Consider the following 23950-nt stretch of genomic DNA (forward strand, 5'->3'; position numbering starts at 1 on the left):
ACCTGGCCCCTGTGCAGAGTGCACACAATTCTTCATCACCCTTGTTAAAGACACGTATCTTCAGACACCCAGCGTGTGCCACGCAGAACAAGGGTTTGAATGAAAAGGATTCCAATGAGATTTGCCTTGCCTATTTGTTTCAATGGGGTCTATTACTCAAATTCCCTGGGATGTCCCAAAGGTTCACAGGGTTGCTGGTAACACTGCCAGGTTTCTAGCATCCTTTTCTGGTTTTCATCCAGTTTTGAAAGAGCCATGAGGTTCCAAACCAGCTTCCAGAACGTCTGCTCAGAAACTGGTGTTAAAGTGCTTCAGTGCAACCTCCCAAAAATCTCATAAAGCATCAGCACAGGCCACTTCTGGGCCTGCCTGGGTTCATTTAGTTTCTCATCCACATTTTCTTCCAAAACAGGAGAAAAATGTCCCGTTATCATGAAGTGATTCTCTCAAAAACCAAACTGCATGAGCAGTGATCAATTAGGGCATCTCAACACTTGGACAGACTCGGGGAATTCTCAGCAGCCTCCTGGTTCTGCTTCTTAGGTCAGCCTGGTACCGAACCATCTGTGACCCCAGGCTGAATACCTGGTGGAGCTTCCCCCAAGAATCCCCTCTGGATTCTGCCACTCCACGCCAGGGACGCAGCCAACAGCAGAGAGGACCCAGGCCCGGCTACACAACCTCGTCCAGGAGCCGCCCAGGCCAACATCACCTTTGGACAAGGACACCTGGGTGATGACACGCTGGTTGTGTTCTGTGCCACAATGGACACACTTGAGGGATCCCGGTGGGCGTCTTGGGCTGTCTCATCCTCAAATACACCAGGTCATAGCTGATGTTCGCTGGCAGCTACAGTGGCAGTCCCCTTTGTGAGCACGAAACCCAAACTCCTTCCTGTGGGTGTGTGTGCACGAGCTCACATCACGTCACACGCCTCCCCTTGCAGCTGAGAGCCGTCAGACCACTGCAGGGCTTGCCTTTCACAAAAGCCTTATTTCAGGCTGGGTCAGGGGAAGGAGAGATTGAACAGCAGCCATCTCATTCAACTGAGTTCCTCAAAAATGAGCTAAATCAAACCAGGTTGTGATGGTTTTGGGAAGTGGGGCGATTTTGTTTGCTTTTCTATTTCTTAAAAAAAACTTCCAGTGAACTTTTTTTTAGCTGCTGATTTTAAATGTTAATGAAGACACATGAATTCATCCCTGACACAAGAGTTGCCCAGAGGTTTGAAACAAATTCTCCATGCTGGAGCTGGCAGGACAACCAGGGTTTCAGGAAGAGCTGTTTTGTTGCAAGTTCTTTATAGCAACAGCCTCCACCCCCACCCCACCCCCCGCCCCCACCATGGTCACGATTATGTATCAATTTATGTATCAATGCCAGTTGTCCAGGTGAATGGGACTTTGTTATTTAATAGCTCCTGATGGATCGTCCCGCTTTCCTTCCCAAGAAGACATGGTCCCCCAGGCCAGGCTGAAAGGGGCTCAGTGTCAGCCTGCTGCCCAGAACAGCAAGGACCAGACACACAAGCCAGAGTCCTGAGGGACCACTGTGAGCCGGGCACCCACAGCCAAGGGCAGAATCCAAATAGTTCCCCGTGGGGCTCGTGAGCGTGGGTGGCGTGTTAGAATGTCCGCAAATACTTAAAAAGTGCCAGCACTTCATTTGATAAAAGACAATTGCAACTAGAAGCTTACAATAGTTCCTGATCAATCTCAGCACTGCAGGGAATACCTGCATGGTATTAGATATCAGGATGGAAGATGAAACAGTGAGGGGTCCCAGGTGAGCCCGGGACTAGGGCTCATTTCGCAGAGCAAGCTCGGGCGAAGGATGCAGAGACGGTCTTCTGTCTTAATGTAGTGTGGGTCAGGGGGGAAAACTGTGCCCCTGCCAGAGGCTGTGGGAAACAGATCAGCCCTTCTTATTAGTCTTGGCTCCTTCATCCATCCCTCAGGAGTGCTTCTCTTCATAGTAACTGGGTACCTGTGACTCTTCCCGGAGACTGAGGGCTCTGCATCCAATTCAGTACTGTGGTCTGACCCTCACCTCGTGGGATTCAGTTTCAGAGCCTCATCTCTACTCAGTGCACCTGGCTGGCCTCTGATGGCCCGGAAGGAAGTGGGCAGAGGCAGCTTGGATTGGCCCGCCCCCTCCCCACACCTACAAATCCCACTTTCCAACTGACATCACAAACTCAACCCTCCACTGCAGAAGGAGCGAGTCGCAGGAGGGCCAGAAGTTGAGATGATGACCTAGTGCAATTTCCACGCCTATTTCTGAGGTTTCTGGTGCCGCCAGGAGCCCGTGGGGAGGCGCTGCAGAAAAAAGCCACAAAGGTTCATAATGTTGCACGTTGCATTCCTTGGGTGTAGCCAAAGACATGAAAGGTCTCTGAACACCATGGTCATTCCAGCTTTTCCCTGGCCTCTCCCGGCAGTGCGCCTGGCACAGGGCTGACTGTAGAACATGTGATTCACGGAGGCAGAGAGAAACACCGTCCTTCTCACACCACACCACACAGGTATCAGACGGGGAGGAACCAGTTCTAGAGGTAAAATCGATGGGTGGCCCATCTGTGTTGTCACAGACACCTCTTCGTACACAGAGGTTGAATTTTTTTTTTTTTCTAAATACAAGGGTTCGCTTCCACGAGAGGCAACTGAGAGGCCCTGAGAAGTGACTTCACATCCACTCCAAAGCCATTTCAGCCGCCAGAGTCCCGAGTTTCTAAGAATCAAGAAGTCTCAATGGGAGGGGTGATTCTCAGACATTGCCCTGGGGAAAAAGCAGCACTGGCATTATCTTAGAAATATTTCTTCTGTCTAGTGTGATAACCACTCACTCAGATGCTAAAAAGTATTAAAATATACTTCACCTTTCCCTCTAACTCTATTTATATATAAATCCCTGAGAAGGTACCTGTCAAGTTGAAATTCACTATTTACAGTTAATAAACATCAGGAGTGCAAAGCAGACACCGGATCCTCCTTGTTCTGTGTAGCAGGGCGGTGCTCTCATCTGTCAGGTGAAACTGAAAGTTGCTCAGTCGTGCCTGACTCTTTGCAACTCCATGGACTATGCAATCCATGGAATTCTCCAGGCCAGAATACTGGAGTGGGTAGCCTTTCCCTTCTCCAGGGGCATCGTCCCAACCCAGGGATCGAACCCAGGCCTCCCTCATTGTGGGCAGATTCTTTACCAGCTGAGCCACCAGGAAAGCCCGATCTGTCAGGAGAGCAAGCTAAATCTCCCTCCCTAAATGAAAAGAAGGTGGTGGGTGGGGCGGAATTCTGCACAGAAGCAGCAGGGGAAATCTGCTGTCCATTCACTCTTGAGTGTCTGGAGAGCACAACATGGTAAGCCATCAGGGACACTGTTGATCTCTCATGACTCCACAGTTTTCTGCTCTTTTTAGACCTCTGAGTAGTGGCACCAGGGATGATCCAGGCATTTTAGCTAAATCTGGAGCAGAAGATAGGCAGAAAACAAAAAGAAAAAGAAAAAGGAGGCAAAGGGGCCAACAGGGAACTTACGTGGTGACAGAGCTGGGGGGGACACTGCCCGTCGGTGCCCCTATTCCCTGACCGACACTGGAGGAGAGGGAGGGATGAGCCCTTGGGGAGGAAAGTGCAGCCAACCATTCAAAGCAACCAAAACATATCAACACAAAACAGGATCTCAATGTAGGGTGTAGACTGGCCCATCAGGGAAACAAAGACGTGTTTCTTTCCACCTCGGGGACCAGCGCTCATCTCATCCAAGGGCACTTGGCCAAGCCCAACTCTTAGGATCAAGGGTGACCCACATTCAACCACATCAGTGATGTTCAAAGCAGGTCCAGACCTCTGGGCCGTTCTTCCTGGGCCCTTCTGTAACAAGGGAGGAATTCACTAAAATCTGACTTTAAAAGATGGATTATCATCACATCTGCCTCCCATTAGCCTGGGTGCAGCCTGATGGTCTGTTCATGGAGGTTTTTGGAGAGATGAGTGTAAGATGCTCAGTGTCTGATAGTGGGGGGCGGGGGGAAAAGGAGGGCGAGCCAGTGCCACGCCACCCACATCATGAGATGGATGGGCACTCGTCACCACGTGGCCAGGGAGCACGATTTCCCCTGTGAATCCAGAGACAGAATAAACAGCTTCCCATTGGTCTGTAATGTTTTAAATCTACGGCTTATACGCAGGATAATATTTAAATAAAGTGCTGTTGGTAGTGCATATGTGAGAGATACTCTGCAACCCAGAGAGCCAGAGATTCTTTAGTATTTCTCAGCTTTTTGGAGATAAAAGTATGGACAGAAAACTCCCACGGAGCGCTCAGGGCCTGGGGCAAACCACACCCGTGCACCGCAGAAGTTCCTGAATCTTGGCAAGTCTACAACGCCTGCATGAGGATGAACTGAACACCAGGGGCTTTCATCAAAGGAAAAATAAAATTCCACACCAGGTATCTGTCAGAATTGAGTCGGGAGGAGGAAGCAACCCAGCTCACTCCAGGAGAATTTGCCAAAAACATGTTTGCTTAACATTCAGCTCTAATCCCTATTTCTCAAAAAATGTATGGCCCACCCATGTCAGTAGTTTTGCAGAACTCTATACTTTTAGCATTTCTTTTTACATCTTAAGGATATTTTAATTCAATTGTCTAAGAGCACATAACTTAATTTTGTATTTCTAGTAATAATTTATTAGTGTTGCCCCCATCTTCTTAAACACTTTTTTTCTATTTTTGAGTATGTTCAAGACTTTATATGCAGATTATCTAAAACCCCTTGCTTAAAATGAGCTTAGTTCTAGCAATAAATACACACTCTTCTATGCAGTCTCATACTTTGACAATTGGGTTTTCTTCATTTTTACCACTGGATGGAAAAGAGAGCTTCACAAATTAAAGGAAATGTGACTCCCCTGTCTTACTTGATTATTTTGCGGTAAAGCAAATGCCTTTATCCAATAGAAATCTTCAACATCACTTAATCCAATTAAGGACGTGTGGTGCTTTTGAGCACCCCCAAGGAGATGGAAAGGCAAAGCCGCCCCAATAAAAAAAGCAAAAGGGGGTCGACAGGAGGAGAATGCCACTAATTCTATGTGAAATCATAGAGATAGCACAAATAATTACTGCTAGAAACAGTATTTTAAACAAAGGGTCTTCAGACAAATGCATTAAGACCGTCATAAATATTTACAAAGAGCCCTATCACTGGTCAAGTGCTCTAAATCTGATCATAACTGAAAAATACAGAACTATACAGAAAATGTCCTTTGGATAAACTGGTCTTAAATTTTTCTGCACTGAGGTTCTAAGGGGGGCTTCTCGGGTGGCTCAGTGGTCGAGCTTTAGGTAGAATGCCCACTACGAGTACTGATTGCTGGGGGAACTGGTTTCAGGCGATTCAATTAGGGCTTGGCCCACTTCACTCTTGGGTGCAGCCTGAACAAACAGGAACGTTTTCTGTGCGCCCTGGGAGGTGCTGTGCGTAAAATGAAGGGGCGCACACTTCCAGGGAGGACCGCATCCAGCGTCCCCTCCGCCTCCCCCGGGGCTCCGGCCAGCTTCGTATGCCCGGCCTGCGGGCTCTGCGTCCTGCCTCGCCCCCGCGCGCCGGACACACCCGCCCTCACGTCCTTTTCCTCCAGGACGACGTCCGCTTTTCCTTCTGCGCCGCGGCCAGCCGCTGCTTCTCCGCCTCCTCCGCCTTCCGCTTCTCCTCCTTGGCCTCCTTGTACCGCCACTTGGGCAACTGCAGGTGGCTGCTGTCCTTGGTGCTGCCCCGGGCCGCCCGCTCGGGCTGGAAGGTGGGAGCGGGCGCCTTGCTGACGCGCACCTTGGGGATGGTCACGCCGGGCCGCACGCTGCTCCGCCGCAACAGCTGCAGGGGCAGGAGGCTGGCCCTCCGGGGGGCGACCGGCGGCTGCGAAGACGCGAGGCCGGCTCTGGGGGCCTCCTCTTTGGAGATCCCCGCGGCCTGGGAGGTCTGGGATTGCGGCTCGGGGCCCTCCCCCTTGTCCCTCTCCTGGGCTTGCATGTCCTGGTCCCCGCGCGACGCCAGGATTTCCTGCACCGCCAGCCGCCTTTTGCCCACACAGGGAGGGCTCTCGGGGCACACGGTCTGGCAGACGATGGCCACGGCGGGGCTGTAGAGGCTCGTGGTCATCTTGACCATGTGGTCCAGGGCTCCCCCGTCCTCCATGCCTTGGCGCGAGCGGGAGGTCAGCGTGGACCGCACAAAATCCGTGAGCTTCTGCAAGCAGCTCTTGGAGCCTGTGGGCTTCTGACCTGCTTCCAGGGCCAGTGGTAGCTCTGGCTTGTACTTTACCCCAAACTGCTCCGGGCAGGGTCGCTCTAGTAGCCTCTGGATGACCCGAACCGCTTCAAACCGTCCAGTGTAGGTAGCCCACTCCTGGGAGGACATACCCCTGCGGGAGTCCCTGGCGTGGACATCCGCCCCTGAAAACCAAAAAGAGAAAATAGGAATGGGTGGGTGCAAGCAGACCTTTTCCCTTCCACAGGCAGAAAACAAAAGACAACAGAAGACAGAGACAGCTGACTCTACCTTGGAGCTGGGCCACCTGGACGAACCCACACCTGACTGTCACCTCTGGCATTTACTATTATAACACAACCCACCTTTAAGTGCCCGACTTTATGGTTTGTGCTGTGCTTAGTCACTCAGTCGTGTCTGACCCTGTGACTCCATGGGCCATAGCCTGCCAGCTTCCTCTGTCCATGGGATCCTCCAGGCAAGAATACTGGAGTGGGTTGTCATTCCCTTCTCCAGGGGATCTTCCCAAGCCAGGGATCAAACCTGGGTCTTCTGCCTTGGCATGCGGATTCTTTACCACTAGCACCACTTGAAAAGCCCCTCTTTCCTATAAAGAAAACCGCCTCAACTCAGCACCTAAATTGTGGGGTTTTTTTAATATAGAAATAAGACTTCATGGCTTTCTGGCAATGGAGAGACAGGTGGTTTGTAACACCTGGCGGATGCTACTAGAATGTTCTAAAAATACTACCAGTAACTGTCACTGGCAAAGCATTTGCTGTCCTATTTATCTATCAACTCTCCTTTTCCTCCAAGATCTCACTCCCCGAGGTTATGGTTCTTATTTTTGCAGGAAGTGTGTGTTTGTTCACTTTTGGTGCTTCAGGTTAGCTGGTCACGGGTCTGTCATCTTTACCAGACTGTGGACTTCCAGGACAGAGGCACATCTTAGTTGTTTTTGCTTCCTGAACACATATCATTCTGATTGGTGGGAGGCATGATTTTAATAAACGTCTGTTACAATGGATGGCAGTCATGGTTGCTGAGGGCACTGCCTGAAGCCTCGAAGCTGATAAGAGAGAAGTGTCCAGACCTGGGTCCTGACCCTCAACAGTCCGCACTTCCCCCTACCCTGCAGGGAGGCCTCCTCCTCTGTGAACTTTCTGTGTCGATACAGCCCAGGTCCTCAGGGATTTAATCCCACAGTAATCTAAGTGCACTGTGAAAGTGTTTTGTACATGCAATCAGCATCCACAATCATTTGACTTTAGGTCAAAGAGATTAGCACCCAAAATGTGGGTGAACCTCCTCCAACTAGCTGAAGACCTTGGAACAAAAGCTGACATTTTCAGAAGAAGAAAGAATTCAGCCTCAAGACTGCAGCATCCACTCCTGCCCAAGTCTCCAGGATCCTGGCATGTCCTACAGATTCCAGGTTTACCAATGCCAATTTCCCTAAAATTGTTGTTGCTGTTCAGTTGCTCAGTTGTGTCCAACACTTTGCAACTCTATGGACTGCAGCATGCCAGGCTTCCCTATCCTTCACTATCTCCTGAAGTTTGCCCAAACGCATGTCCATTGAGTCAGTGACGCCATCCAACCATCTCATCCTCTGTCGTCCCATTCTCCACCCGCCTTCAATCTTTCCCAGCATCAGGGTCTTTTCCAATGAGTTGGCTCTTCACATTAGGTGGCCAAAGGATTCAAGCTTCAGCTTCAGCATCAGTCCTTCCAATGAATATTCAGGGTTGATTTCTTTTAGGATTGATGGGTTTGATCTCCTTGTAGTCCAAGGGGCTCTCAAGAATCTTCTCTAGAACCACAGTTTCAAAGCATCAATTATTTGGTGCTCGGCCTTCTTTATGGTCCAACTCTCACAATCCATACATGACTACTGGAAAAAAACCTCCCTAAAATAATTCTATTACTATATATCTCCCACTTATTCTGTCTTTTTGGAGAAATCTGCCTCCTACATCTTCACAGTCTCCCTTACACAAATCACTTCGTTCACAAATCTCCCCAAACCACCCACTGCCCCTCCTGATACTGCAAAGTTAATCTTCAATTCAACTTGAAATGTTTGTAAGTTTCAGTGAAAGAGAAATTAATAAGGAATTGCTGTTCAGTTAAGCTTGGTCCAATCTCAGCTGCTTTTAACTGTAAAAATCATTCAGGATTTCAAGTCCCCTTAGTAATATTTCCACTGGCAAAACAATGTGGGGAAATAGGGCAGTTATCTAGCCTGCATGCTCTGCAGGGACCAGGCTTGGAAGAGGCTTCTGCATGTACGTCCCACATAGACTGGAGTGTCCGACACTCGAAGGCTGGTGAATAAGCACTGAAAAGAGGAGTAGGGGTCTCAGTGGCTCCCTTGCCCTGCAGCCCCCGTGGCCCACGGCCCAGGCAGACCCAGCTCACCTGAGTTCACCCAGTAACACTCTTAATTCTGTGACACTTGAAAGAATCACCATATTAGAAGAGTGATAATTATTTGAAACTGGAAATCAGGATGGAACTCATTAGCTAGAGTACAATTTATAAACTGACTCAAATGAAAAGGGGGCAGTAAAAATGTCATTGCAAAAAATAGATGACACATTAAGCCTTAATTAATTGCATGTCACTTGAAAAGGAGCAAACTGCAAAATTAAAATCTTAATGAACACTGCCTGAAAGAAACATTTTTCAAATGCTAATGGAAAACTAAAGGAACAGCTGTCAAAAGTTGAGTGTGCCTCTTCCTCTCCAAAATCATCTTGGAAAATACAAACACTTGAAAGAACAAAGGCCATCCTGACTGTAGTGCCGCCCAAGAGTCTTAAGTCCTGCTACAAACGAGGGATTCACTTCCTTAAGAAATCACTGTGATTCAGGGTAATATTAAAGGCCTGGACACAGTCATTAAATCATGACAGACAAGTACTGATGATTAGCATTTTATGCACATACCTCTCAGAGTATGGAGCAGCTCTGAAAGGCCAGTGTACCAGTCTCCTGCCCAGGAGACTCTTGGTATCCTCACCCCCACTCCCCATTGGTTCACCCAGGGCTTCAGCAGTGTAGACAAGAGCTGAGCTCCTGAGAGTTAGTTCATTTGCTACCAAGTTGGGTGCTGTGAGTTGTCTATACAGGATCCTCTATTTTGTTCAAGGCAGCAACTACTCAATTCTAGGCAGTCCATCATCACTGGTCTAACTCTGAGTTTCAAAACCTCGGAACTATTTGAACTGTGGTGTTTGAGAAGACTGAGAGTCCCTTGGACAGCAAGGATATCAAACCAGTGCTTCCTAAAGGAAATCAGTCCTGAATATTCATTCGAAGGACTGATGCTGGAGCTGAAACTTCAATGCTTTGGCCACCTGATTCGAAAAGCCAACTCATTGGAAAAGAACCTGATGCTGAGAAAGACTGAAGGCGGGAGATGAAGGGGATGACATGATGAGACGGTTGGATGACATCACTGACTCAACGGACATGAGTCTGAGCAATCACTGGGAGATGGTGAAGGACAGGGAAGCCTGGCATGCTGCAGTCTATGGGGTCACAAAGAGTTGGGCACGACTGAGCAACTGAACAGCAACAACACTGACATCTGGGCCAGATGACTGTATGTGGTGGAGGCTCTCCTGTGCATTGCAGGACTTTAAACAGCATCTCTGGTGTCTGCCCACTAGATGCCAGTAGCACTCCACCAGCTGTGACAGCCAAAACTGTCCCCCGGGAACCACACACATGTCCACCCCACTGAGGATCATAGCTCTAACCTCTATGACCTGCAATCTTGTTTTCCATTTTCCCAGCCTCCCTTATAACTGGTCAGGGAGCCCCAAAGAGAAGGCCATTGCATCCCTGATCAAAGGGACCCTCGGGACTTCCCTGGTGGTCCAGTGGTTAAGAATCCGCCTGCCAATGCAGGAGTCACACAGGTTCAATCCCCCGTCCGGGAACTAAGATCCCACACCGAGGGGCAACTACACCCTGGGCACCGAGACTACTGAGCGCTTGCTCTAGAGCTACGGCTACTGATGCCCACGTGCTCCAGAGCCCACACTTCGCAACAAGAGAAGCCACAGCGATGAGAAGCACCTCAACTAGAGGGTAGCCCCCGCTTGCTACAACTAGAGCAAGCCCACACATAGCAACAAAGACCCAGTACAGCCATAAATGAACAAATGGATGAAGTTTAGAAAAAGGGGCCACGTTATCAGTGATGCTGCTTCCTGTCCGAGACACGGATGTGAGGCTGGAGCTCCGGTGAGCATCCTAGCTCTTCATTAGGTGACCAGTTAACACACTGGAAGGCGGGGGGGTGGAGAGGTGGAGGGTGTCAGGGCAGTGGTGAGTCAAGAAAAGCATAGAGGAAGAAACCTGGATCTGTGATCTTCTCAGGGAGTCAGGGCCAGCTCTGTTGGGTGACTTCTAGTGAGGTGAGACAAATAGATGCTTGCTTTATTTAATCAACTGTCAAGTTGGGATTTCTGTTACTGGAAGAGGCAAACCTCCTAAAAGGGACTGCTGCTGCTGCTGCTAAGTCGCTTCAGTCATGTCTAACTCTGTGCGACCCATAGACAGCAGCCCACCAGGCTCCCCCGTCCCTGGGATTCTCCAGGCAAGAATACTGGAGTGGGTTGCCGTTTCCTTCTCCAATGCAGTAAAGTGAAAAGTGAAAGTGAAGTCGTTCAGTCGTGTCCAACTCTTAGCGACCCCATGGACTGCAGCCCACCAGGCTCCTCCATCCATGGGATTTTCCAGGCAAGAGTACTGGAGTGGGGTGCCATTGCCTTCTCCCCTAAAAGGGACTAAAGGAAGACAATCTACCTTCTGTTGCTCCTTCTTAGGACCCTTTCCCCCAAGAGTCAAGGCCGGGTCCATGGGACCAGTAGGAGGCAGGCAGAGCCCAGGATGCATCACTTCCTTTCCTATGTCTCTGTAAGCCCCGAATCCCATGTGATGTGCTAAGACACTTCAGTCATGTCTGACTGTGTAACCCCACGGACTGTAGACTCTGTGCAACCCCATGGACTGTTGACAGGTTCCTCTCTCCATAGGATTCTCCAGGCAAGAATACAAGAGAGGGTTGCATGTCCTCCTTCAGAGGATCTTCCCCACCCAGGGTTTGAACCTGGGTCTCTTGCACTGCAGGCGTATTCTTTACCATCTGAGCCACCCCAGGAAGCCTATCCCTGAGCAACCTACCCTTCAAATGAAGGCCCCACTCCAGTTCTACCCACCCCCACCAGAGGCCTTTCTGCTCATGTTAGACAGGAGTGGGTCCCTGCTCCATCCTGGATGTGGCGGGGGGAGGGGGGGTCATCTTTCCCTCCCCACCTAGACACAGGTGATTACAACACACCCAGAGAGCTTCCCCTTTTGTGGTCAAGGACCGCTAAGTTTCCAGCCTTATCAGAACAAAACAAGATAAAACCACCTGCACAGGCCGGCGCAGGCGCGCCGAGATCTAAAAGGTGACTCGTAGTAACCCTGGGTTCATTATGCCCAATTGTAATAAATTAGCATTGCTGTTTGCCCTCCCCCCACCCCCCAACCCGCTGGGGTTTCACTTGGGTGTTTGTGACTAAGCGCCTGCGGGCAAGGAGGAAGTTATACAACCTACAGCTGTCAATCAACCTGTCGTCAAATTACGCAGAAAAGGCGGGATTTTCCACCCTGCAAAAGCAATGCTACCTCCTCGTCGTGGGGCGGCGTCAGGTTTCGCTTCTCTCTCTCAGGCGCGCACGTTTGCTTTGCTCAGTAAAACTCTTGCTCCTTAAAACTGCTCCGTGTCTCTCAACTGAATTCTTTTTCATCAAGAGAACAAGAACTGAGGGAATCAGTCTTGTCTCTCAACTGAATTCTTTTTCATCAAGAGAACAAGAACTGAGGGAATCAGTCTTGTCTCTCAACTGAATTCTTTCTCATCAAGAGGACAAGAACTGAGGGAATCACTGTTTTCTGGCGGTGATGGTCACTCAAGATCACTGTGGACCAGCCCTTACAGGCCTCGTCCTGGGCCACCCCCGGCCTGTATCTCGGGCACTTGGGGTGTAATCAATACGATATATTCAATATGATATGATATTCTATGTGATATTCAATATGATATGCTATTCAATATGAATATCATATATTCAATATATAATCAATATATCATCTTGGGGTATAATCAATATGATATATTCAATATGATATGCTATTCAATATGATATTAAATATGAATAGGATAATTCAATATATTAATCAATATGATATCTTGGGATATAATCAATATGATAAGTCAGGAGGCAAGGTCATCAGGAAGAGCCCTTAAAGGCAGGGGTCCCACCCCATCCCCAGGCACTTCAGTCTGAGAGTCTCAGCAGTGCTGATTCCCACGTGCCCACCTGGTAACTCACATGGCTTGGTTCTTCAGTCTTCCCAGTCTGGCTTCCTTATCCCTGACTGGCTTCCTGGGGTGACTTTCTCAAACAAATACTTGCCCCTGGTCTCACTTTCTAGAACAAGTACTTCTGTGTCCTTGTCTCACAGCTGGCTTTCGTGGGTGCCCAAGCTGAGACTGCACCCTTGGTGATATAAAATCTCTGATTTTTTGCCCTTCCTCTTCTTAATAACTTGAAACTATTCCAACTTAATTATGGGAAATCCATGTTTTCCTCTACAAGCAGAAAGAAACGTCTCTGGGGACATCGTATGCTTCGGCTTTCCGGAAACACACAGTCGGGGCTTGCCTACAACAAGGATGGGGATATGATCAGTAGCGGTAATGCCTCTGCTCTCTGCTCATTAGATGAGCCTCCTCCACCTTCCTTTCTGTCTGTTTTGTTCCCCACAATCACAGGGAAACGCGAGATTTTTGTTTGGTTGTGTTTACTCCCCAAATGCCGCAGGAATGACACACGTCAGGTATGAAAGCCAGCTCTCTTAAGCAAGTCTGGAACCAACCTCCGCCGGGTTCTGCTTCTCTTCAGAGATAATCACATCCTCTGTACAGTTCTCGGAGCCACTTATTAAACAGACCCGTCACTTGGGGGCATTAATATTCCACTGAATTAACAAGGTTCTGCAGTCAGCACCACCCAGCCCCAACCCTGCTGTGATATCAGCAGAGCTGACGGCTCTCCTTGGGAAGCCCAAAACGAAAGAGCCAACAGATCGGCTTTTTAGAACCTAGTTATATTTTTATTAAAAGCCTAAGTTTTGGTAATTCTGACATTACCTTGTTCTGCCTGACAAGGTAAGATAAGAGCTCATAGGCACTCATAGGTTATGAACTATTGGAAAATCTAAACAGTTTACGGGTGGCATTCAATTCAATGATTCATCATTTCTAAAAGGAAATAGTTCTTATTAAATATAATGAAATTCAGCCCAGATTTAGAAAGACACTCAGGTTCAGAAGAATACTGCACTCGAAAAAATGAGAATGAGATACACAATTTTATCCTAACCATTATTATGTAGTAATGCAAAATGCCTTTTGCTTTTAAAATGATCACAGGATGACCTGATTCTGTACTTTGCTCTTAGCTGTACATAAACATCAATCCAAAAGCAATACTCAGATTTTAGGATCTTTAAAGGCTTTAGTTTCTCTTAATAAATTCAAATGGAAATAAGAAGACTTTAAAATATTGATGCCAATTATTTAAATATCTCAACAAGTATCCTTATTGCTATGTACCAAATTCAGAAAAGACATTCAATCACGTATTGTTTTCTCTTCTAAAACAAACACACACACATCTACTGTAAGAGAAAAATGTAACCCACTTTCCTGGGGAAAAGTAGAAGCTAACTTAGTGGCAACAGCAGAAAATGAAAATATTCTAAAGTTAAATAACAAAAGCCTTAGAGGGCAGTCAAAAGCTTCCTGAAGCAGGTGTCAGATTCTCTCTCCACTTTCCCCATCGTTTCCCATTTACATCACATCAGTGGCTTTCAACAACAGTTGACTTTCCCAATAGGGGACGTTTGGCAACGTCCAGAGATATTTTTGGTTGTCCAAACCAAGAGGTGCTACAGTCAACCTAGCGAGCAGCGGCCAGGGGTGCTGCTAAACAGCCTGCAATTCACAGGACAGCCCAACCCTGAAGAATCACCTGGCCCCAGTGTGGACAGGACCAGGATTGAGAAACCCGAGTTAAACGCTCATTACCCTCCATAAGAAAGTGAAGTATCTCATCATAAGGATATTTTCAAAGGGAAAAGTATACCATAGTTTTTCCTTTAACAAATCATATTAAACACACAAAGTCACTAATAACCGACTTCCCTGCTGTTACAGTGGAGGGGAATCTGCCTGCCAAGGCATGGGGCACGAGCTTGATCCCTGGTCGGGGAAGATCCCACATGCTGGAGCAACTAAGTCCATGCACCAAAACTACTGAGCCTGTGCTCTAGAGCCCAAGAGCTGCAACCACTGAAGCCTGCGTGCCCTGGAGCCCGTGCTCCACAGGAGAGAAGCGACCGCGATGAGAAGCCCTCAAACTGCAAGGAAAAGTAGCCCCCACTTGCCACAAAGAAAGCCCATGTGCAGCAACAAAGACCCAGCACAGCCAAAAATAAATGAATTAATTAATTTAAAAAATAATAAAATCCATAATAACAATAATGATAACCAAATCTTCCCTGGTGGCTCAGATGGTAAAGAATCCACCTACAATGCAAGAGACCCTGGTTCAATCCCTGAGTCAGGAAGATGCCCGAGAAGGGAATGGCAACCCACTCCAGTATTCTTGCCTGGAGAATCCCATGGACAGAGGAGCCTGGGATGCAGTGCGTGGGATCACAAAGAGTAGGGCATGACTGAGCAACTAACAGTTTCACACTTTTTACTTTTTCAACCATTACCGACGTGTCCTCCATTCCAGGCAACCGTCCGTGTCATGTGTGAACTCAGTCAGTCCCCATCCCGACACTCTGCAGTAAATACTGACGTCCGCTGAATATTACAGAAGAAACAGGCCTAAGGCAGGAGATGACTGGCCTTGGGTGTAGAGAGGCTGAACGGAGGAGCTGAAATTTGACACCAGGGTCCAGCTGGTTTTATGCGTCTCTCTGCTCTGACCACGTTCAGTCCAGGGATGCGGGCCCTAGAGGTTTGTACTCATGAGGGATTATTCTAGACTGATGGAGTTGTGATCACACAGATGGGAACAGGAAAGGCAAAGTATATGAAACCTAATGCCAAATTTGTTAACCAAATAACAGAGGAAAAGGGGGAAACACATTAGCATTGAATACACTGTCTTAAGCAGACCCATCTCTCCTGAGATCTGAAAAATGGTTCTGAGATCCTGTAACTGCCTGAAACCTGCACCAGACCCAGGAAAAAAGAAAGACAGGAAATCCCACGCAAGGTCTAGAGTGATTAGCAGGCAATTGATCTAAGAGCAAGAGGGTTTGTAATTCAAATGAATTCACTTGGGGAAAATTCCTGGATCGACACGGTAAGTTTTGGGTGGTAAAAGTAAATAGCTACACTCAATTATAAGATCCAGAAGTAGTAAAAGCAGATGAAGGACCCCCCAAACACAAAAGCATCATAATCACCATTTAATTAGGAGGAACCATCCCTCCCCAACGTCCCCGATAAACTTCGTGGAAAATGATTGTTGTTTAATTGCGAAGTCATGTCTGATTCTTTGCGACCCCATGGACAGAGGAGCCCGTCAGGCCCCTCTGTCCCTGGGATTTTCTAGGCAAGAATACTAGAGTGGGTTGCCACTTCCTCCTCCAGGGGATCGTCCCGACCCAACGATTAAATTCAAGTCTCCTGCACTGGCAGGCAGATTCTTTCCTGCTGAATCACTAGGGAAGCCCACTGCTCTTTAAAAAAAAAAAAAATGAAACTGTCATTGAGTCAAAAGCACAATCAATGAAATTAATTTCAATTAAGATCTTTTTTAGTTACAAAAAAGTTTTTCATCTTTGAAGCCTGTCTTTGCTTACAGAATTTATTTTTCTTACAGCATCTCCTAAAACACTCCCGTTAAGTAAAGCAGGAGAAAAAATAAAAAACAATCCAAAGTAGGTTGGGAATCCTCTAACTCCAATCTAATCACAAGACAAGGGTCTTCCCAAGTGTCGCTAGTGGTAAAGAATCTACTTGCCAGTGCAGGAGATATAAGAGATGTGGGTCCAATCCCTGGGTTGGAAGATGCCCTGGAGGAGGAAATGGCAACCCACTCCAGTATTCTTGCCTGGAGAATCCCATGGACAGAGGAGCCTGGAGGGCTACCATCCATAGAGTGGCAAAGAGTCGGACATAACTGAGCGACTTCACACATGCACACACAAGGTACTGAGATGGGAGGGCATGCCTTCTCTCCAGGAGCTCGTAGGGTCCAGCGAGATCAGCTGAAGCCAGTGCCAAGAACAAAACCAAAATAAATTAAGATGATGAAATCAAGTAACAGCAACAACAGCATCTCCCACTGACTGAGATGTTAAGACGCTCTCTCTGTGCCTGACCCTGGGTGCGGGCTTCATGGACATTTCTCACTTAATTGTCAGAATAACTCAAGGAGGCTGTGCTCTATTGACGGGCACTGATTCTCTTTTAGTATGAGGAGGAAAAGATCTTCAATCTTCACTGCAACAGACGGGATCTTTCTAGTTGTGGTATGTGAACTCTTAGATGCGGCATGTGGGCTCTAGCTCCCTGACCCGGGATCGATCCCTGGCCCCCTGCACTGGGAGTGTGGAGTCTTAGCCAGTGGACCAGCAAGGAAGTCCCAACACATTTTTTAAGGAGCACACTCAGCACTGCCTGGGGCCCTGAGACCACAGAAGACAGGTGGGGACGTACCTGCTAGCATCAGGGCTCGGATGCACTCCGTCCGGCCCTGCATGGCTGCTTTCATCAGGGCTGTGAACCCGAATGCGTTCCTCCTTTCAAGGTCAAGACCAGGGAAATAGTTCAACAAGTAGTTGGTGATGGTGACGTGCCCTGCAAAGAGAAATGCACACGTGGATGGACCACCCTCCACAAAGAGTGGGCATCCCAGAAGGGCTTCCTACACACAGAGCGAAATGGGGCAGTGTCCGCATGCGGGGCTGGACCATCTTTGGGAGGGTGGGCAACGTGTGTGTTTGCCTCCCAAGCCACAGGAAAAAATTCTCAGGAGTCCAGGATACGAGGCGACGGAGGACCCTGCCTGGGCCACAGCGCTGCTGCCTCTGGTTCACTTGAGTTCCCTTTTACCGCCCTGCTTGAAGGCCAGCTGTCCAGGCAACCTGTTAAGGAGCAGACATGGGGAGCAGGGAGGCTGCGGGGGTGGCGGGGGCACACCTGAGCTGGTCGCTCACGGATTCTGTCAGCTCCCAGCAGGAGAGGGCAACGCAAAACAGAAAAGGAAGCTCGGAGCCATTTCCCAGAATTCCAGAGCCTCAGGGAGGAGACAGTCTGCATCTCATCACCACAGCAACAGGATGTGTTAGTGCACACTGCCACCCTGGCATGGCTCAGAAGGTCCTTTCTCTTTCTCTCTCTCTCTCTCTTACACACACACACACACACACCTACAGAGAACACAGGGAGTGTTGCTACCCAGACCGTCATCCATTAACCCAAGCAGGTAAGAATATTCATATCAGAATATAAATTTCCCCACTTCACCGCCCTGTACTTCAAAAAAAAGGGCCGGATTTTCTGCTCATTCTCAGAGGATTCTCAAAAAGCCCGCACACTCTTAGGTAGCGGTGAATAAGGAGAACATCATGTGAGAAGCCGTGTTCCCAGGATGCTCCTGGTTCACCCCGAGAAAGATCCTCAGACAACACACAAAGAGGCTCTGGGGTCAAAAGCTGTCCAAAGCCTGCTGTCCAATACCTGGGTCGGGTAACTCTGTTGTGAAGCTGTCCTGTGCACTGTAGGATGGTCAGCCGCCTCCCTGAACTCTGCCCACTAGACATCATAACTACCACACCTTCGTCCCTCCCAGGCATGACAACCGCAAGTGTCTCTGGACCTCACCAAGTATCGCTGGGGGCGAAATCAGCCCTGTTGAGAACCACTGTCCCAGAGGCTCAGATGTCACTGTTTCAGGACCAAGGTGGAGGACAGCCTCCCTTCCTGCTCCCCTTCGCCCTGACCCTGGCACCCCCAGCCCTTCTTGCTTGCCATCTGCATCCTGGCCCTAATGATGGCTAACACACCTCGGGAGTGCAGGCAGTCTGCACGAGGGCCTGGGTACCAGTCTCCATCCTTTTTTGAGGGGGGAGCTGCTCTGGGTCTTGGTTCCTGCATGAGGGCTTGATCCAGTTGCCGTGAGCGGGGACTACTCTCTAGTTGCAGTGCTGGGCTTCTCACTGCAGTGGCTTCCAGGCTCCAGGGCTCAGGAGTTGCAGGGCACAGGCTGAGCTGCCCCTCGGCATGTGGGATCTTCCCGGAGTGGAGAGGAACCCACGGCCCCTGCACTGGCAGGCAGATTCCTCACCACTGGACCACCAGGGAAGTCCCCAGTCTCCATCCCTCTACCCTGAGGATTCAGCTCTGAAACCCCCTCATCCCCACCCCATGCAGGTCCCTCAGAACCCCCTTCACTGTCAGGGCTGCAGGTGTAGGGCCAGGTGGACACTGAACTGTACTTTCTGCTGTTAACTGTGCACCACCGGCTCCTCACAGGGAGACTTCTGCACCTCGAAGAGGCCAGGAAACCTGAGGCTCCTTCCTTGACTGGTACCAGGAAGGGCACTGCGTGAGACTGGGGATATGGCAGAGGAGGTAAGACCTCCCTGGAAGACGGCAGGCACGAGCCACAAGGTGCTTCCTAAGACTCACATACACACAGGCATGCGCGTGCGCGCGCACACACACACACACACACATGCCCTGCAGGCCGGGAGGCCGAGCGAACAGAGGCCCCCAGCACAGCGGCAGGCAGAAGCCCCCTCTCCTGCCACAGTGGCATCGCCTGGGCTCCACCCTGGCCCTGCCAATACATGCACGCCCCTCAGTAACTAACTCCTCCCACGTGGGAGCCCTGTCCTCCCTGTCGTCGCACCCCGATCAAGACAGATGTACAGGTGGGACTGGGTTTCCTTCCTCGAACGGCACCAGATGCTGCAGGCTGCTGGCCGAGCGATAGTACCTCCTTCTCATCAGCCTCCGGGTTAAAAACGAACAAGCAGCAAAAACCAGGGTGTGGACTCTAACAGAAGCAGTGTGGTCTGCTCCCCGTGGCAGACCTCAGCCCGCCTCCTGACCTCATTGCCAACATGAAAAGGTGAAACTTCGCTGACTTTCTGAGATGAGCACTGACTAACACGGTCCTGTCACGGGGTTAACAAGCCAGAAACAAATGAGCGGGACCTTTCCGCTCTGTGACTCACAGATTCCAACCAGAGGCTGACACTTTCTGACTTTCTGCTGTTTACAGAACCCACGGCGCCCCAGCCCCGCCCCCCGCCCCCCGCCGACCCAGGAAGGATGCTGGCTGTCAGATCCCCAAAGCAGCTTAACTGGGGCAAACTGTCAGGGCGGGGGCAGAGGGAGGGGGGGTCTTTTGATCTCAGTTGCGTTTGTGGTCCAGCTAAGCGCTTTGCAGCACCTGTCAGTTAGATTTAGCCTGGGTCGTAGTGAAACAAATTGCAATTTGTTTAGAGCCATTTTTTCTAAAAAACATGAAGGAGTGTGTCGGACGTATTTTCAGCAGGATGTCCTTTGCACTGACATATGCTAAACGCTCTGAACAGGCAGGGAGAAGGAACACCTAGGATCTACAAAGCAAACGGTCATTATATAGATCTGTCCTGTGCGTGGGCTGCAGTCCATGGGGTCGCCAAGAGTCGGACACGACTGAGTGACTTCCCTTTCACTTTTCACTTTCATGTATTGGAGAAGGAAATGGCAACCCACTCCAGTGTTCTTGCCTGGAGAATCCCAGGGACGGGGAAGCCTGGTGGGCTGCCGTCTATGGGGTCACACAGAGTCAGACACGACTGAAGCGACTTAGCAGCAGCAGCAGTCCTGCGCATTATGTAGAGATCGGAAAAACCAACACGCAGCCCATGAGTTCTGACAACTCAGACTCAAGCTGTCATGACCCATGAAATCACTCCCAGGTCCTGCTGGCTTCCCCAGGATGACAGAACAATACCTCACTCAGCTGAAACAGAAGATGGACCCAATGCTGCTAAGAATGAATAGATGTTAACCTTCTTTAAGATGACAAGCTTTCTCCTTGAGTAAGAAAGATAGACAAATGATAGGTAGGTAGATAGATGATAGGTAAGTACAAAGATAGAGGGACAGATGATAGATAGGTAAGCAATAGATAGATGATAGATGGATAGACAGGGAAGACAGACTGATAGGTACATTGATGAATGGATCATAGATAGGTAGATGGATAGATGGTAGATAATTAAATAGAACCCGGCAAGGAGATCCAACCAGTCCATCCTAAAGGAAATCAGTCCTGAATATTCATTGGAAGGACTGATGCTGAAGCTGAAGCTCCAATACTTTGGCCACCTGATGCGAAGAACCGACTCCTTGGGAAAGACTCTGATGCTGGGAAAGAGTGAAGGCAGGAGGAGAATGGGACGACAGAGGATGAGATGGTGGGATGGCATCACCGACTTGATGGACATGAGTTTGAGCAAGCTCTGGGAGTTGGCGATGGACAAGGAGGCCTGGTGTGCTGCAGTCCATGGGGTCACAAAGAGTCAGACATGACTGAGCGACTGAACTGAACTTCCTTATAAAACAGAATGTGTCTCACATTAAAATCTAGTTTGAGCCTAGTCACCATGGACCATATGGAATAGGATTTGGTCCCTGAAGTCCTCAGAGTGGACTTTGACCACGTGCAGCTCAAGAACACCCCCTCCCATGGACCCCGTGAGCCTTACCCTGCCTAAAAGCAGGGCATAAGTGACCCAGGGAATAAGTTAATTCTTGATGACTCAGCTTCAGTGGGGTGACTAAGTGGCCATGCGGACAGAGAACTGAGTACTTAAGAGAGCTGGCTCTGAGAACACCCAAGTTCAAGCTCCGAGCCTGCCACTTAAAATCCGGGTGACCTTGGGAAGGTCAGTCAACTTCACCGAATCTGTTTCTACAACTGGAAAAACAGAGATAATATTAACCTCACAATGGTGAAAATGACAAGAGACAAGGTATGTATAAAAAGTGCCTAACAGACAAATCTCTGGGCAGAAAAACTCCAAATAACTTATGCACATGCTCCAGTCCCAAGGAGGTGACACAGTAGAACCCACTCCTTCACTCGTGAGCTATGTACAGACTCCACTCCGAAGAGTAGACTATGAAGATGGTGGTGGGGGTGGTAATCTTCCAAGAGAGAGGTCTGGCCAACACGACCTCAGCCTGGTGATCGGGGTCAACAGTCGTGTCCAGAGCGTGCTCGGACAAAGATTCTCTGCTGATCAAACTTCAGTCAGGCTCCTGAACCTTCTCCCAGGTACATCTGTGCCCTTCCTTGCAAAATCTCACTTTAGCAAGAACCCAGCTAGTAAGTCAATTGAACTCTGGTTAACTCACCCCTGCCCCACTCTAGTATCTGATCTGTTCTTCATCCTCCACCACCCCACAAGGGATATCCAATCACCCTGGCCCGCCTTCATCAAGAATCTTGCTAGGTTGGTTTGGCCAGAATCCCTCTGATGTTCCGCCTTAGTAATTTCCCATCCACAGACCCCTCCCCTGCCATTCTGCTCCATGGCTAGAAATTCCCACTTGCCCATTGCAATGGTGCTTACACCTGTCTGATGATTCTGAACAAAGTTGGCCTGACATCTATAACTGGTGTCACTGAACACTTTAAAAAAAAGACAAAACCCTTCATGGGACATCATGAGAATAGCACTGTGGTGCTCCTTTGAAAAACCCATAACTCCACTCTAATCATGAAAAAAAACAACAGACACACACAAATTGAGGGACCCGCCCGCTACAGACTACTACCACCCCAGTGTTCTTGCCTCGGAAATCCCATGGACAGGGGAGCCTGGAGGGCTACAGTCTGCAGGGTCGCAAAGTCAGGCATGACTGAAGTGACTTAGCACACACACTGCAGACTACTAGACAAGCACTCCCCAGACTGTCAAGGTCATGAAATCTGAGGAATTGTCACAACCAAGAGCAACCTGAGGGGACACGACAATGAAACGTCATGTGGGACCCGAGCTGGGATCGTGGAACAGAAAAAGTACATTGGCGGAAAAACGAGGAAGTCTGAATTTTAAGAGATGGACTTAAGTTAATAATAAAGATGCATCGATACGGGTTTATTTTGTTCGATAATAAACAAAATTTGTGTCATAATAGTGTAAGATTCTACCACAGGGGTAACCAGGTGTGGGGTTTACTGAATTCTCTGCACAATCTTTGCAGCTTTTCTGTAAGTCTGAACTATTCTAATATCAAAAGTTTGTCTTATGAAAGGGGAATCTAGGCAAGGGCCACTCAATAGACTGCAAGGTAGGGACAGTGATTCTCATCCAGCTGCTAGGTGCGGATCCTATCTACGCCACACACAAGCCTCACGAGTGGAGGGGGAGGGGGGCTCATGGGTGGGCGTGCAATGGACAGAGAAGACGGTGGCTGGACCCCCAGCAGGACAGGAGGGTGGAGAGGAGATGCTGACTCAGAAGGAAGTGAATGGACACATCTTGGTGATTGTTGGGCTGAGCCAAACAACAGAAAAGCCAAAGGTGACTCCTGGGGACACCCCAGCCCCAGGGTTCTGACTCTACTTTGGATATTGCTGCTGTTGTTGATTAGTTGGCCAATGGCGTTTTCTCTGAGAGTACATGAGGGTGGAAAAGTCCATGGTAGCCAAGTCTGACTTCCTATCCCTCTATCTATGTTGCGGAAGAAAAGCAAAGCTCCCTTTGGATCATTGCCGTGGTTTTAAAGAGAAAAGGTTAATATCTATACATTCTTAGAAGCATCATGTCCACCCTTGATTTCCATTGAGTGACGATACCCGAAGCCCCAAGTGGGGAATTTTAAACTTTCCCACTCTCTTTTATTTTTTTCTTAATTATTTATTGTTTGGCTTTGCTGGGCCTGCTGCCACCTGGGCTTTTCTCTACTGCAGTGAGCTGGGGCTGCTCACTAGTTGCAATGCGTGGGCTTCTCTTTGGGGTGGCTTTTCTTGTCTCGGAGTGCAGGCTCCAGGGGCGAGGGCTTCAGTGGTTGTGGCGGGGCTGTGATTCCCTGGCTCCAGGGCACAGGCTCAATAGTTTGTGGTGCGCAGGTTTAGTTCCTCCACCGCATGCGGGATCTTCCCCGACCAGGGATCAAACCCGTGTCTCCTGCATTGGCAGGTGGATTCTTTACCCCTGAGCCATCAGGAAAGCCCTAAACTTTCCCACTCTTACAGAAAACCCCTCTGCACCTCCTACTTCACAAAGGGAATTGAAACCACAGAAGGGAACTCCCTCTACTTTCCCCCCATCACCCCCCAAACTTCCCCACATCCCTCCTAGAAAAGAGGGGAGGATTCTTCTCCTATTGAAATGCCAATCTCTCCTCCCCATCCAGTGCTTTAAAGACATTCCCCATCCACTGCTGGAGAATATATTCATGCTACAAACTACTTCCTCTTTCTCTTCAACCTCTCCCACCTTGCAAATTCATTCCCACCAGACTGTATTATGGCTTAAATTTTTCACCTTTTGCCATGTGGCTTCAACATTCTTCAG

The 23950-nt window shown here is 49.1% G+C and overlaps 1 protein-coding gene across 1 annotated transcript in view; it reads right to left on the minus strand.

The window, feature by feature from the left end:
• Window positions 1–1338: 1338 nt before the first annotated feature.
• The window catches only part of ANKRD33B (ankyrin repeat domain 33B), a 100900-nt gene continuing 78288 nt past the window's right edge, over window positions 1339–23950 (minus strand). The window contains exons 3-4 of the mRNA XM_055555161.1: window positions 17082–17222; window positions 1339–6456 (exon numbers count right to left, since the gene is read on the minus strand). Of these exons, the coding sequence (XP_055411136.1) occupies window positions 5627–6456; window positions 17082–17222 (971 nt within the window). The 3' untranslated portion in view covers window positions 1339–5626. The remainder of the gene's footprint in view (window positions 6457–17081; window positions 17223–23950) is intronic.

This window comes from Bubalus kerabau, chromosome 18, assembly GCF_029407905.1.
Source record: "Bubalus kerabau isolate K-KA32 ecotype Philippines breed swamp buffalo chromosome 18, PCC_UOA_SB_1v2, whole genome shotgun sequence".
NCBI classification, from domain to species: domain Eukaryota; kingdom Metazoa; phylum Chordata; class Mammalia; order Artiodactyla; family Bovidae; genus Bubalus; species Bubalus kerabau.